Source organism: Schizophyllum commune (assembly GCF_000143185.2).
Source record: "Schizophyllum commune H4-8 unplaced genomic scaffold SCHCOscaffold_5, whole genome shotgun sequence".
NCBI lineage: Eukaryota > Fungi > Basidiomycota > Agaricomycetes > Agaricales > Schizophyllaceae > Schizophyllum > Schizophyllum commune.
This window is the reverse complement of record NW_026089542.1, coordinates 2,256,241-2,269,961: the sequence shown is the minus strand read 5'-3', so window position 1 is coordinate 2,269,961 and position 13,721 is coordinate 2,256,241. Positions and strand designations below refer to the sequence as shown.

The 13,721-nt window shown below is 57.4% G+C and overlaps 5 protein-coding genes across 5 annotated transcripts; 3 read left to right on the top strand and 2 right to left on the bottom strand.

Moving 5' to 3' along the window:
- Positions 1-1,815: 1,815 nt before the first annotated feature.
- SCHCODRAFT_02730777 (cytochrome P450) lies at positions 1,816-5,967 on the top strand (the record flags this gene model as incomplete). Its single annotated transcript, XM_050347125.1, has 13 exons — positions 1,816-1,919; positions 1,972-2,286; positions 2,337-2,805; positions 3,201-3,302; positions 3,828-3,832; positions 3,964-4,127; positions 4,185-4,213; positions 4,270-4,476; positions 4,538-5,158; positions 5,217-5,327; positions 5,388-5,548; positions 5,604-5,678; positions 5,731-5,967. The coding sequence occupies 13 exons, from the start codon at positions 1,816-1,818 to the stop codon at positions 5,816-5,818; spliced, it is 2,451 nt and encodes an 816-aa protein (XP_050200629.1). The 3' UTR covers positions 5,819-5,967.
- On the bottom strand, positions 5,532-7,206 carry SCHCODRAFT_02576344 (DUF396-domain-containing protein). The gene is made up of 8 exons (XM_003036717.2): positions 7,159-7,206; positions 7,063-7,109; positions 6,987-7,010; positions 6,881-6,936; positions 6,466-6,829; positions 5,731-6,415; positions 5,604-5,678; positions 5,532-5,548 (listed from the first exon to the last, which is right to left on the bottom strand). The coding sequence occupies exons 1-6, from the start codon at positions 7,179-7,181 to the stop codon at positions 6,021-6,023; spliced, it is 909 nt and encodes a 302-aa protein (XP_003036763.2). The 5' UTR covers positions 7,182-7,206; the 3' UTR covers positions 5,532-5,548; positions 5,604-5,678; positions 5,731-6,020.
- A 108-nt stretch (positions 7,207-7,314) lies between these two features.
- SCHCODRAFT_02730769 (uncharacterized protein) lies at positions 7,315-8,383 on the top strand (the record flags this gene model as incomplete). Its single annotated transcript, XM_003038070.2, has 5 exons — positions 7,315-7,330; positions 7,377-7,396; positions 7,447-7,524; positions 7,569-7,784; positions 7,831-8,383. 5 exons carry the CDS (start codon positions 7,315-7,317, stop codon positions 8,107-8,109), a joined length of 609 nt encoding a protein of 202 aa, XP_003038116.1. The 3' UTR covers positions 8,110-8,383.
- Positions 8,384-8,626: 243 nt separating this feature from the next.
- Positions 8,627-10,775, top strand: SCHCODRAFT_02700519 (uncharacterized protein; the record flags this gene model as incomplete). Its single annotated transcript, XM_050346940.1, has 3 exons — positions 8,627-8,815; positions 8,871-10,566; positions 10,618-10,775. 3 exons carry the CDS (start codon positions 8,627-8,629, stop codon positions 10,773-10,775), a joined length of 2,043 nt encoding a protein of 680 aa, XP_050200628.1.
- Positions 10,776-11,365: 590 nt separating this feature from the next.
- SCHCODRAFT_02539827 (homoserine acetyltransferase) lies at positions 11,366-13,313 on the bottom strand. Its single transcript, XM_003036716.2, has 3 exons — positions 12,457-13,313; positions 12,326-12,406; positions 11,366-12,273 (listed from the first exon to the last, which is right to left on the bottom strand). The coding sequence occupies exons 1-3, from the start codon at positions 13,277-13,279 to the stop codon at positions 11,642-11,644; spliced, it is 1,536 nt and encodes a 511-aa protein (XP_003036762.2). The 5' UTR covers positions 13,280-13,313; the 3' UTR covers positions 11,366-11,641.
- Between the last annotated feature and the right edge of the window lie 408 nt (positions 13,314-13,721).

Sequence of the window (13,721 nt, the reverse complement as noted above, 5' to 3'; positions counted from 1 at the left end):
GTCAGCGTCCGAGAGCGGAGGGGTTGGCATCCCCATCGCGTGCCGGACGGTGTTGGATAGAGGCGGGGCGGAAAGGGGTGGCGTGGGCATCGACGGAGACCCTAGCGCCGTATTGATCATGAGCTGTTGACGCTCTGGCATGACCATATAGCCCCTGCCACCGTCCATAGAGTTTCGCATGGTAGCAGGACCAGGCGTCAATTGTACAGCGACAGGCGGAGGCCCATGTTGACTCCCCGGACGCGATCGAATTTGTTGCTGACCAGAAGACGATGGCCCGGCCTGACCTGGGTGAGGCGGGGAATGCTGCTGCATCGACTGTCGCGCGTTCTGCTCGCGTAGTGCTTGCCGTAGTTGTTGCTGCTGGATCTCCCTCTGCTGCTGCTGCTGCTGCTGCTGCTGTTGCATACTACGCTGCTGGATTCGCTGCGCCTGTTGTTCTTGCTCATGTTGTTGCCGTGCCAGAAGATGCTCGTAAGTGAGATGCGGGGGAATGTGCTGTGGCAAAGGAGCGGAGGAAGATTGCTGCATCTTGTGAAAATAGACGTTAGGCGCCGTGTGACGAGGCGCGCGTGAGTCACTCACAGGCATAGGCTGTCCCTCTATACAAGATCGTGAGTATGCAGTAGGATGGCGAGCAAGTAGAACGTACGTTGAGATATATTCGCGGCTGGATGGGAAGATGGGTGTTGAGGTTGGGGTGGCACTTGAGTTTGGGCGACAACATGGGCGGACGAGCGTTGTGGGCCACCCTGTGGCACACGGGTCAACTCGTACTGCTGCAGCTTCTGGTACATCTCGGCCGTCACGGCCTGGTATCGTCGCAGCTCCTCCGTCACCCGTGCATGCTCAGAAGCTAGTTGCTTATGGGCCGTCGGGTTTGCTAGTTGCTGAAGCTGGGCAATTTGGCGGTCACGCTCCTCAAGTGTCTGGCGAAGCGCGCTGTTCTCCCTCGCCAGCCCCTCATTGTCTACAGTGACCTGATTGAGACGTGCTGCCAAGGATTCCGACTTCCGACATTCCTCATTGAGGGCGCCGTGAAGCTGTCGATTGTCCGAGAACAATTTCACGTTCTCCTTCTTGTATTCGGCGACCTGCGCTTGCAAGTCGCGATCGGTCGCTGGGCGTCTCTCCTCGAGGGTGCTAACAACCCCGTTGAACGCGTTCATGATCTTGTTCTTCAATACAGAGTCGTCATTCTCGTTGTTCGAGCTGCGGGGTGGAGGGGGACTGGTAGATCACAAGCAGAGGTATGTCAGCGTATTTGGGAAGTACACAGAGTTGTGATTACGCACGGTGCGGCGCTTGTTGATGCAAATGCGCTCATGTCGAGCGCAGGGTAGAGCTCGTCCCTAAAATTCGACAGGAGTATGCTCTTCCGGGTGTACAGCGACGGCGACGACGAGGGAGTCTAAGACAAGGAGGGATGCCAAATTGGGGGAATGCGACTGGGCGCTTCCCGATTACTCCTTGTCTTTGTCCTCCTCGTGCGCGTCTTCCGTACTTCCTCATCGCGCGCATGACTGGGGAACGTCGTGGCTGCAGGAAGATGACCTGAAGACCGCTACCTGAACGCCTTGCTCGATGTCGATCATGGTGGCTGTCGTCGGCAACTGGGATGTCTGATCGGCGCCGGTTACATACCCTTCGAGCCTTCCTAGGGGGTCTATTCGCGTCCTGCTCGACCAGGACGCTTCCATCTGACACTCGGGAACTACGGGCGACGTTCCACGCCGAGGCCGTGCTGCCTCCGCGCCGCGTTGCTATCATGACTCTCATGATGCCCATCACTCTCACCTGCTGCTCCCCACCTCCATGGCGGACTCTGCCCTCATAAACGCTGTCCCTCGCAGTCCGTTCGAGACGCTACTCAACTTTCGGGATGTGGGGGAGACGGTCAACATCTTGCATGGTTCGCCGTACGTCTTTGACTTCTTTGCCATGGACGTGTCTGATACTCATCCGTCGCAGAATCCTCCGACCGGGTGTACTCTTTCGGAGCGCGCAACCCTCCACCGCATCAGACGAAGAGCTTGCCGTTCTGACGAACAAGTACAAGCTCAAGAGCGTACTCGATTTACGCACGCAGTCCGAGCTGGATGTTGCTGCCCGCGCACGACAAAACGCGCACATCACGGCCGACTTCAGCTCTCTGAACTCCACCACGTCTTCCCCATCTCCGACCGGGTCAATCAATGTACCCAACACCAGCACCTACTACGCCAGTCTCACGGGACGCGCCTTCCAGCTAATGCTACTCTGGCGGCTCAGCTGGCGGAGCATGGGGTGCGCGTGCCTCGCGATATTGCTTGCCTTCTGATCTCACCCATCCATAGTCGCCTAATCTACAACATGTCGACTGGCAATCGCCTCGCGGGCATGGCCATCATTGGCTCTGAGGCCATGGCGCCCCGCGGTCTTCTCGGTCTGGCTACCGACACCCTCACGTCCTCTTCCGCCGAGGTCAGGAGCATGTTCACCCTGCTTGCTGACCCAGCGACCTATCCGATCCTTGTTCATTGCACCCATGGCAAGGACCGTACTGGAATCACCATCATTCTTCTGCTGCTGCTTTGCGAGGTTGATCTCAATATCATCAGGGCGGACTACATGGCCACGGAACGCGAGTTAGAGCCGGCCATGGATAAGAGGTTGAACGAGCTTCACGCGCTCGCTCTGCCGGACGAATTCCTCGGATGTCCGCCAGGATTCGTCGGCGGTGTGGCTGCATGGCTGCAGGAGCAGCATGGAGGGATCGAAGGCTACCTACAGAATATCGGCGTCAACAGTGATACAATGACGAGAGTGAAAGCAAACTTACGAGCTGCATGACACGGAATCCTCAATGTACGTCGTTGGGGCTACATCATACATCCAAACGATTGTCTGTATACTGATGAAGCCAGATGCATCCTCTCGAAGCAGTATAGGTGGGTGAAGAGCTATCAAGGGCTCGTATACGAGAAGGTACTGACAATGGCTCCTTTCGCTTTCTCCTGCTCTATCCAATAATCGTACGCCCTGCAGCTGCACTTATACCGCTCACAACCGCGCGAGTGAGATGACATGCGTTTTGTTGGCCTCGCACCTTCTACAGTACGCTCCATTACTATTGAGCACAGTCATGCTGTCAGAGCATTACAATCACTTTGTTAATGAGCTGGCAGTAGAACCCACCTCTCTGTACAACCTCGACTTAGCGTTCGAATGAGGTCGTGAAGGTCGTGACACTGCAACTGCAGCTGACGCCGCTTGGACCAGAAATTCGTGGGAACTTGTCGGGTCTCATCCCAATTAGGCAGGTCTTGCAACCTTCTCCTCCTCCCCCTTCTTCCGCGAAACTTCGTGCTCTCTCCGGATCTGTTTCATCCCCGCTTTTACGAATCCAACGACATGAAAAAGATGTGACGAGAGTGGGATTCGAACCCACGCCCCGAAAGACCAGATGAGATGATGGGTTCGAATCCCCCCCCCAGATATGCCAGTTACTACTGACTGATCCTTAGTCTTCTCGCCTTGCTCTGAAGGTGCTTCTGAGCAAACCTAACTCATTCATGGTGACGCCAACACGGCTTCTTCAATGCCCAATGTTGCCACCATCAGCCTCCTTGTTTATGGCCGTCATGTCCATGGGCTAGCTGACCTCTACTCCGCTCACACGGTGGCGCGCTGTGACGAACTATCATCATCATATTGTAAGTACTTATGAGAAGGATTTCCCCCCGATGACCACTAAGGTTCAGGTAACACCCTACTTTGAGCGCTTTGTCCCCTCTTCGACCGGCATGCTCCATGGTATCAGATGCACTGCCGTCAACCATGCCTAGCGGCAGTACACCTGCTTCCCGACACCTCTCGTCATGTTGGACCTATCAGACTGCATAAGCTACGTTGTAGGGCTTGCATGCCTATATGCTTTCGCAGTCGGTATACACCGGTGAGTGTCTCGATCTCTCACCCAAGAAACGCCTCAACTGACTGCGGACTGTACAGGCGATACTTCCATCCTCTATCCCGCGTCCCAGGTCCCCTCATGGCTGCTTTGACGGATTACTATGTTATGTACTATGAAGTCGTCAAAGACGGCTCATTAGTCGACCAACTCGAGAAGTTGCACGCAATATACGGTGTGCTCCAGCGCAGCCTTTATCGTGCAACGTTGCGCTGACGCAAGGCTTTTGTAGGCCCTGCCGTAAGGATTGGCCCCAATTCAGTTAGTGCTCCCTTTCTCTGCACGCCCATGTGATATCATGTGTACCCCCTCACAAGGTGCACTTCAGCAATCCGGACGTCTACGACAAGATCTACACCCGAGGCACGGCCTTCGTGAAAGATATCGCTCTGTACCGTGGCTTTCCCGAGGAAACCACCTTCGGAAGCGCGGACCCCGTCTTCGCGAAAGCTCGCAGAGATGCAATCAGCCCTCTATTTTCTCGTCGTGCTGTTTCTAAGCTGGAGCCCTTCGTACGCGAGAAGGTGGGTAGCCACGTCGCATCCAAATCCCTCCGCCAGAAATATTGCTAAGCAATCACCTCAGGTTGACAAAATGACGGAGAAACTTGTTCAGCATGACGAGCGCCGGCCAGTCGATTTGTTCAGAGCATTCAGGGCGGTCAGCCTCGAAGTCATATTTTCCTACTGCTTCGGAGAACCCTGCAATGCACTCGACGCGTCTAATTTCGATGACCCCCTTCTTGCCGATCTCGCTTCCTTCGCTCGCATGAACATGGTGTTCAAGGCCTTTCCTGCGCTTGTTCCGCTAGTTCAGGCCATCCTCACTAAAATTCTCAAACCCTTCGGTCGACGCGTAGCCGGGCGCTCCTTGCTTACGGACAAACTATTAGCGCAGATCGATCTACTCCTGGAAAGCCCTGCCTTGCTCGAGGATGCGCCTCACGAAACGGTTTATCACCACCTTATATCAACGGACTCCGGCGAGGCTTCTGTGGAGACGCCGTCGCGTCAGTCACTCCTCGGCGAAGCCATCAACCTGCTGCTCGCGGGAAATCATACTGTCGCAGCCGCGTGCGCCGTGGGGTGCTACCACATTCTCAGCAACAAAGACATTCTTCACAAACTCGTTGTTGAGCTCAAGAATGCGATCCCGCAGCCTTCGAGCTTGATTGAGTTCGACGTGGTGGAGAAGTTGCCCTACTTGGTGTGTTTCGTGCCCTGTAGTAGCCATTAAAAGAAGACCACTAACCACAGCATAATAGACCGCGGTTATCAAGGAGTCCCTGCGCCTCTCCCATGGTGTCGTATCACCCATGCTTCGCAAAGTCAACACGGATGGGATGGTGCTGGATGGTATTGCCGTTCCTCCGGGCGTAAGTCGACTGTGAAACCCAGTAGTACTAGTACTCTCTGTTGACATCTTGCCCTTGCAGACCACAGTCGCCATCGGGAACACCTTCGTGCACCTCAATCCAGACATATTTCCCAACCCTCACACCTTTGATCCCGAGCGCTGGCTTCAGGGCGACTCGGCCATTCTGGAAAACTACCTGGTCCCCTTTTCGAAAGGCCAGCGAAATTGCGTGGGGATGAAGTGCGCCTCCCCACTCATCGACCTCACAATAGGTCCTGATCATTGCATTTTGCAGCCTGGCCTGGTGCGAGTTATATCTCATCTTCGCCAGCGTATTTCGCAGGGTAGATCTCGAGCTTCACGATAGCAGGTGTGTCTGCAACCTCGCCAATGACACTAGAAATTCACATCGTTGCTCTTAGCCCAGAGGACATGAAGTTCAAGGCGCACTTCGTCGGCACCTTTCGAGGCAATCCCGTCCGAGCATTCACCAAGCCGATGACAGCCTGAACCCTCACCTTGCGCCCCGCTACTCCATTCAAGGAGCCTGCGAAACGAGTGCGGATCTCTGAAGAGTGCAAAGCTATGGAATTTCTACATGATGTATTACTATGTACTATATCGCACCCATGCTACAGAGGTATAAATGACGAGACTACCCAGAGTCGCCACAAGCGCTGCAATCCCCAGCGTCCAACCAAGGCACACAAATCTACGAGTCCTCCCCATTCATATTCATCGCGCTCGCCATCCGCCGCACAGACGGCCTGCTCTTCGCCCCGCTCCGCAGGACGGGCGAGCCCTCGTCTATCGTGTTCGCGCGCATGTTTTGTAATGAGCGGCGCGGCGGGGTGCTGAGCTTGAACGAGTCGGGCTGCGGTGAGCCGTAGCCAACTGTCGGGGATAGCAGTACGTCAGGGTTGGGCGAGCGCCGGCCGGATAGATTGGGCGAGCCGTAACCGGTGAATGGCGACGTAGGCGTGCGTGGGGTGGGCGGGGCGATGATGCCGGTAGCGTCGCGGCGGGACCCGCGGCCTCGGACGAAACCGAACATAGACCTGAAGAGCGACGTGCGGGATACGGCTGGCGGCGGCGCATCAGGTTGAACTGAAGGGATGGTAAGTTCCAGAACGGCATTCAAAGGATGTCACACGAACCGGCAGACCGCGTAGGTAGCGCGTTATCGTTCGCGCTCAGGCTGAGGAACAGGAATAGCGGTGCCAGCCATACGCAGAGCCCAAAGAACGTCGCGACCTCCGTGAACTCAGGCGCACGAGGGTCCTTGCGGTAGCGCGAATGGCGCGCCGCAGCGGACATCTGCGCAAAGTAGAAGAACCAGATGAAGTGGTCGGCGATGACGAGGATGCATGAGAGCACGAAGGAGGGGGAGGCGAGGGAGATGAGGGGCCAGTCGGCGGAGAAGTTTTGGAGGTAGACGATGTGGCAGACGATGGAGAATATCGTGCGCCAGAAGGGGAGGGAGTCGGTCAAGTAGAGGAGGATGTGGAGGAGAATTATCGCCTGTGACAGAGTCGTTAGGCGGTAGGCTCAGGCGGGGAAAGCAGGACGTACATAGATTCCTCGTTGCCCTATGGTCTTGGCTGTCCTCGAGTGCTCCTCGATCAACTCTGAGGGTATGTGAGCATTCGCTTAGAAGGTTAGAGTGCACGAAGCTCACCTGAGACATATAGTAGCCCGCTCGCTAGAAATGTATGAGTGATTGGCGCGGCAAGCTACAAGCACCGAACACGTACCCAGCGAAAGGGTCACGAAGCCAAACGCTGCGAGAACAGCGATGTAACTGCAACAGAGTTCAGAGATTTCGCCGTGTAGCAGGTTGGCGAGCTTGCCTGATATAATACAGCAGGCCCATGGTGAGGCAGGGTGGGAGGTGGTTGGGAAGAAGACGCGATGCAGACACGCGAGCGCACGCGTCGACATCATGACGTCACGTGCTGCGCTACTATCCTGTCCTCCGCGACCATCATCACCGAGTACCAACCACAATGAGCAACCTAGAGAGTAAGTGTGCGATGGGCGCATCCAGACATAGACTGATGGGTCCCAGAGACTCTGTTCCAGCTTAAGGTGTGCACTTTTCTCGAAATACAACGACACCCTGAGTAACGCGTGCGCAGTTCACGGCGAAGAGCCTCAATCGGCAGGCGAAGAAGGCGCAGAAAGATGAGAATACCGAGAAGGCTCGCTTGAAGAAGGTGCGCAACTCAATTTCGCATTAAACTCTCGCTGACATGCCTAGGCGCTTCAACAAGGGAACAACGAGGGTGCCAGGATCTACGCTTCCAATGCTATCCGCAAGAAAAGCGAAGCCCTCAACCTCCTCCGACTGTCCAGCAGGATAGATGCTGTGGCAAGCCGCGTCGAGACGGCGGTGACTATGCGCCAAGTGACCGGCAACATGACGTCCGTTGTGCGGGGAATGGACAAGGCGATGGAGAGTATGAACCTTGAGCGGGTGCGTGATCAGCTTCCCAAACCAGCCGCTTCTCATCCTCCGCCAGATATCGCTCGTAATGGATAAGTTTGAGACGCAGTTTGCGGATATGGACGTCCAGACCTCCTACATGGAGGACGCGATGTCGTCTACAACAGCCGTATCGACGCCGCAGGACCAGGTCGACCAGCTCATGCGACAGGCAGCTGAGGAGGCCAACATCGAGCTACAGCAGGATCTCGAGCGGGCTCCAGACGCTGCACCAGCACTTAGTGCGAAGGAGAAAGTTGGAGAGGAGGACGCCAACCTGGTCGAGCGTCTGCGCGCCCTGAGACCAGCCACATGAGATCATACGCGCGCCGTTTCATTCTCGTTCGCATTTCCGCCTCCATATCTATACTATATCAGTCAGTGTACAACAGCGCCGGTCAGACGATGACGGGACGGTTCATTCATACATTCTGCGTGGATCGACGACGGAGGGGAAGGGGCTATAACTACAAGATTTGCTAGACGATCTGCGTGCTACTATCTCCCCCCACTGCCGCCATGGTGTTGTTGACGCTTCCCCGGCGCGAGCCAACACCAGCGACTGCGAACGATGAGCACGATGAATGGTTCAGAACGATACGCGGGAAGAGCATCAGCGATGTGAGTCTTTGGGAGGCCTGGCCTGATGCTGGCCCGCGGCCATCGTCGCGGGCAGCGTGCAGGGCGCGTAGCTTTGGGACCGTTCAAAGTAGCGTGTGAAAGCCAGCTGATGATTGTCTCCCCATCAAGTTCGCCTCGAAATTCGCCGTTCGCCCTGCTCTTCCCCAAGTCCGTCACCGTCGCTCGCTCTTTGAGGTGCCTGCGCCTTCTCCATGAAGAGCGTCGCGCTCACCGCGCTCCAGACGACACAGGTCTTCGGCGAGAAGATCGTGGCAGAATATGACGGAGCGATGAAGCATCCGCTACGACAAGCATCCGCATCTAGCACGACCGCCACCAGCAGCGACGAGAATCATGTTCTTGAAGCACGACAGAGTCGGAAGCCCAAGCCAGCCAGCCGAGTACGCCGCACGTGTCCCATCGCGAGATAAGCAGGCCACTGACGCCCGCCAACAGCTATACACGTTTCTTACGCGCTCGCGTTCCCGGTCCACACCGCGCGAGCTCTCGACGAAATCGACCCTTGACCACGCCCCGGATCCCCCTCGCTCTTATCACTCAATTGACCTCAACTCCCCGCAGTCGAAGGCGCCGTCACGAGCATCCTCACGACCCCTCTCAACTACCACGACCGCCACAAACACCACGATCACCCCCCAGGCGTTTTCGCTTACCCCGCGCGCCGAAAAGCGCAGGCAGCAAGCAGCGGCAGTGGCATCGGCCATGAACTCCCCTCCGACGTCGCGTCCCCCATCTCCCAGTCACACGTCCAGTGGCACGCGTAGGCGCCTGCACAATCTCTTTGGCCTGACTCTCGGCGCGTCGCGCAAGTCGAGTGGCGGCAGCAACAGCTCTCGGGGGGACACCAGCCGCTCAAGGCCCAGTACACCCGTCACTGCCCACTCAATACCCGAACATCCCCCGCAGCAGCAACAGCAGCCGACGCCCGGCTCGTCACGGTCCAGGAAAGACGGGTCTTCTCGCGGGAGGGGCTTGTTATCAGTCCAGCGTCCAACCTCTCCCCTCATGCCGCAGTCCGACTCTTCTGTCCACAACTCGAGCACATCGTCAGTCCAACGGCGCTTCCGCCCAACGCGTCTGGGTCCCTTCCTAGGCTCGAGCGAGCAAGGTCCCTCCTCGTCCACCACCGGATCTTTCGACCAGCCGGGATCACCGACATCGATATCGCCCCCTCAGCCGCCTCGCGCCGCACACGCGTCTAACACGCCTCGAATATCCCACACCCCTGCGTCACCCTCACGGCACTCACGGCAGAAGGAATCGATGGACTCGTGCTTCAGCGACTCGGAGGTTGTCCGTCCGCAGAAGGGCAAGGAGCGCGCGAGCCTCGATAACCGCTCCGGGGGCCGGTATGCAAAGAAGACCCCCGGGCAGCCCATATTGACGCGCGAGGTGAAGCACGGCAGCTTTGACTTCGAGCGGCCAGGGTGGGGGCGCATCAATACGCGCGGCGTCGCCCCTGCCCTTGCCATGGACCGCAGCGGGAGCGGGCGCTCGGGTCGGAGTCGAGACAGCGATATGACTCCGACGTCTACGAGGGGTGCCCTGCGCGAACTACGACCCAACCTGACGGGCGGCTCGAATAGCTCATACGAGCCCGGTGGCAGCTTAGGTCGTCGCGGTGGCACGCACGTTCGTTTCCGCGCAGGTCATGGCCCCTTCCGCTTCGAGCCAGCCGTACCCGCCAGCCCAACCAGCCCCACCAGCCAGTCATCCGTAGAGCCCACGCGGAGTAGGCGAAGGCGCATGCGGGACGAGGACGATGAGGAAGACGACGAGTTCGAGGCGTACGACTTCGAGAGGGAGCAGATACGCCAAGCGAGGCATGGGATGGGTGGTCCATCTCCGCTGTCCAGCGCGGTGTCCGTGTCTGCGCCCTCTACCAAGTCTATCGGGTACCGGTCGGGTACGAAGGGGCGGTCGTTGGATTTGAACCTTGGACTGGCCTGGGCTCCGACGAAGATGCGGGCGGATGCGGTGCTACCAGGTCTTTCCCGTTCGTTGAGCCAGGGTCGTTCCAATGGCACTGGTCCTCGACGGCGCGATACAGACTTAGCGGAGGTTGGGAAGGATTTGTCGGATCTCTACCGTCAGGCGTTGGATGACGACAGCTACGCGCTGTTCAAGAAGTGTAAGTCGTACAGAACAACGAGCTAAGCAGTTGCTTGACATCGCACCGCAGACGTACACCGCTTCGACGCGAAGGACATCCCCTTCGACGGCCCTACCGGGATCGTCTCCCGCGTCGAACGCCTTCTGAACCGCCAGCCCCATCTCACAGACGAGAGTCGCAAGCAGATGCTCAACACCCTCGTCAAGATCATCCTACGCAACGCCTGAGCGGACTCTTCGCATCTTCCACTTTCTACTTATCTGGATTCCCCTGTCAAGTGTCAATGGAATATTCCCCGTAATTGCGTTTCCCCTTCCTCCTTCATGTCCATCGTCACCGTGTTCACTTTATGCATCACTTCAGTCTACGTCCTACAGTCTACACTCTAACCGTCCGCTACCCCATGCCCACTCTTTACTGACCACTGACCACTGCCTCTGCCCCCATCCCATCTGTCACCATAGCATATATCCCCTCATCTAGTCCTGAGTCGTCCCCTGCGCCCGTCTATCTATTGCGCTTAGTTGCCTAGTACACCGTCTACAGCGCCTAGTGTTGTCTACGGCGATTAGCATCTACAGCGCCCCTGCTTGCATATCTTCCCCCCGCTTGCTTTTGCTCCCTGCTTTCGATTCACGGCTCCCTACGTGTTTACCCTTAGCGTACCTGTAGCTTCTGGGGGCTTGTTGCGTAATGTCCTTTTTCGATACCGGCCATTTATGTTTGTGGATGATAGCATTCCTCATAGGCGTCCGGGTTCTGAATACATGTCGTGCTTCTGTGGAGGCGTCTTCCTGCGTACTTTTGGTTCGATCCAAGGAGAAGTCGACCCGCAAGTAACTGCTTTACGCAGGAAACTAAGCAGCAAAGTCATTCGGATTCGTGCACTCTTCTAACTTCGCGCTAAGAGAGTATTCCATTTTTTGCCTCTATTATTCCGTTCGTAAGGTGTGCTACAACTGCTCGTAATGTACATGTTGGATGCCGAAAGTGCCGTACAGTATGCCATGAAGAATAAATGAAAGACCATGATGTGCGAAGTTAAATAACATGAAGGTCATTATGACGACAGGAATCCCAAGAAGCCCTTGCACTATGATGACAAGAAGCCCTTGATCGCGCCCCCGACGTTCTGCACGTCCAGGAGGAACGTGTCGTGACCCCAGACGCCGCCAAGCTCGTAGTAGCTCACCCACTCGTTGCCCGCCATCCGGAGCGCATCAGCCATCTCGCGCTGCTGCTCGACGGTGAAGAGGATGTCGCTCTGCACGCCGAGGATGAGCGTCGGCGTGTTGGCGAGCGGCGCCATGCCCGCTGCGAGATCCTCGAGGTGCTGCGGCGGATTGGGCGGTGGTGGGTGCGACTTCGAGTGCGAGGTCTTATGCGGCACGTCCTGCGCGGCAATGTCCGGGTTGACATGCTCGGGCGACGTGGCCGGCGGCGGAGGTACCATGTTGAGCTCCTCCAGCGTGGACTGGGTGAGGTCGAACAGATCCATCGCCTTCGAAACGTAGATGAGCGAGTTCGCGTCGTACTTGAGGCAGAACTGCTCGCCCTGGTGGTCGAGGTAGGTTTCGATGAGGAAGTCGGGGCAGAGCGCAGGCTTGCGCGGCTGGCCTGGCTCGGGAGGGCTGGCGAAGGGCTGGTTGGGGGGCGTCGGGCGCACTTTGCGTCCGAAGCGGAGGTCCCACTCAGGGCCTGAGCGGTACGTAATTGTGGCAATTTCTGGAAGAAGGGTCAGCGTCCGCCTTCGCGAAGCCTCAAGCAAAGTACTCACGGCGTGCGAGCTTCATGCCAGCGTGTGGGGGAAGACGGTCGTAGTAGAAGCCGTTGTTCCAATTGGGATCGGCCATGAGAACTGGGCATGTGTCAGGGGCTACTACGTCGTCGCGAGAAAACGCTACTCACCACTTCGCTGCGCAAAGCGCATCGCGATAGCTGATGGACTGCTCCTGGCAGTACCGCTAATGCTGATGACCTTGCCCACGCGCTCGGGGTGAAGCCAGGCAGCTGCCAATGACTGCATGCCACCCATCGAGCAGCCCACGCTAGCGTAGAGCTTGTCGATGCCAAGGTGGTCCAGGAGGTGGTACTGCGCGCGAAGCATGTCGAAGATGGTGATCACGGGGAATCGTGTGCCGTAGTGCTGGCCGGTGGACGGCTCGATCGATGAGGGGCCCGTCGATCCATAGCACCCACCAAGCACATTCGTGCAAATGATGAAGTACTGGTTCGTATCGAGCGCCTTCCGTGGCCCGATGAACTTTTCCCACCAGCCTGGTGTGGGGTTCATGGGCGTTGATGCGGCGTGCGAGGAGGCAGAGAGGCCGGTGTGTAGAAGGATGACGTTGTCCTTGTTCGGGGAGAGCGTCCCCCACGTCTCGTATGCGATGTCGAACTGAGGAAGCTCCTCGCCGTAAGTGAGCTTCATCGGCGACTTGTGGTGGTAGGTGTGATAGGACGTGGGGCTGGGGCGAGAGTACGCTGGCTCAGGACCGGATTCAGTGCCGGGAGCCTCGCGCGGCTGGCTGTGGGATGAGGGGAGCGCTACCGACGTCGCCATGAGCCGATCTGAGCGAGTTTTGTGCGCCTCGACGCAGGGGAAAAACGGCTTGTTGGGGGATTTTGGTGGGGCGGCGACAGAGGTCGAGGTGTGAAGGGGGCGCGGGGCGGGCGCGCGCCTCGGTGCGCGCGACGCCGCTGCTCTGGGGATGCGCTTGATAGCCTGCATGATGTGGACGGCGACGAGGAGGGCAAAGTGCCGGCTGCTGTCGCCATTTTGTGTTTATAAGACGCCTGAGTCGCACCAATGAGCCGAAATTGCGTGCTTTGAGCGCCATGACGATGGCGTCTGCCAGGCGCGGTCACGTGCATTTACCTCCAGCATTTCCGAATTCGGGAACCAAATAGTTCGTGCGCGAGTTCTTGCCTTTGCGGCGTACCTGATCTCTCCCAGCCCGCACTCGACGCGCCGCTTTTGGTACAATACCATCCGTGGATTAGGAAGCAGGTATATTAGATACATCGCAACTGAGTGGTCCGCCATAAATACGCGAAGATGAGGTCGTAGTCTGTCCAGAAAACGCGTCGCCGCGCGAATGCCATGTCCATCGATACCGTGAGGAATATGCCTATACATACGGAGGTCGTCGGAGAGTTATGAGCCTTCCATC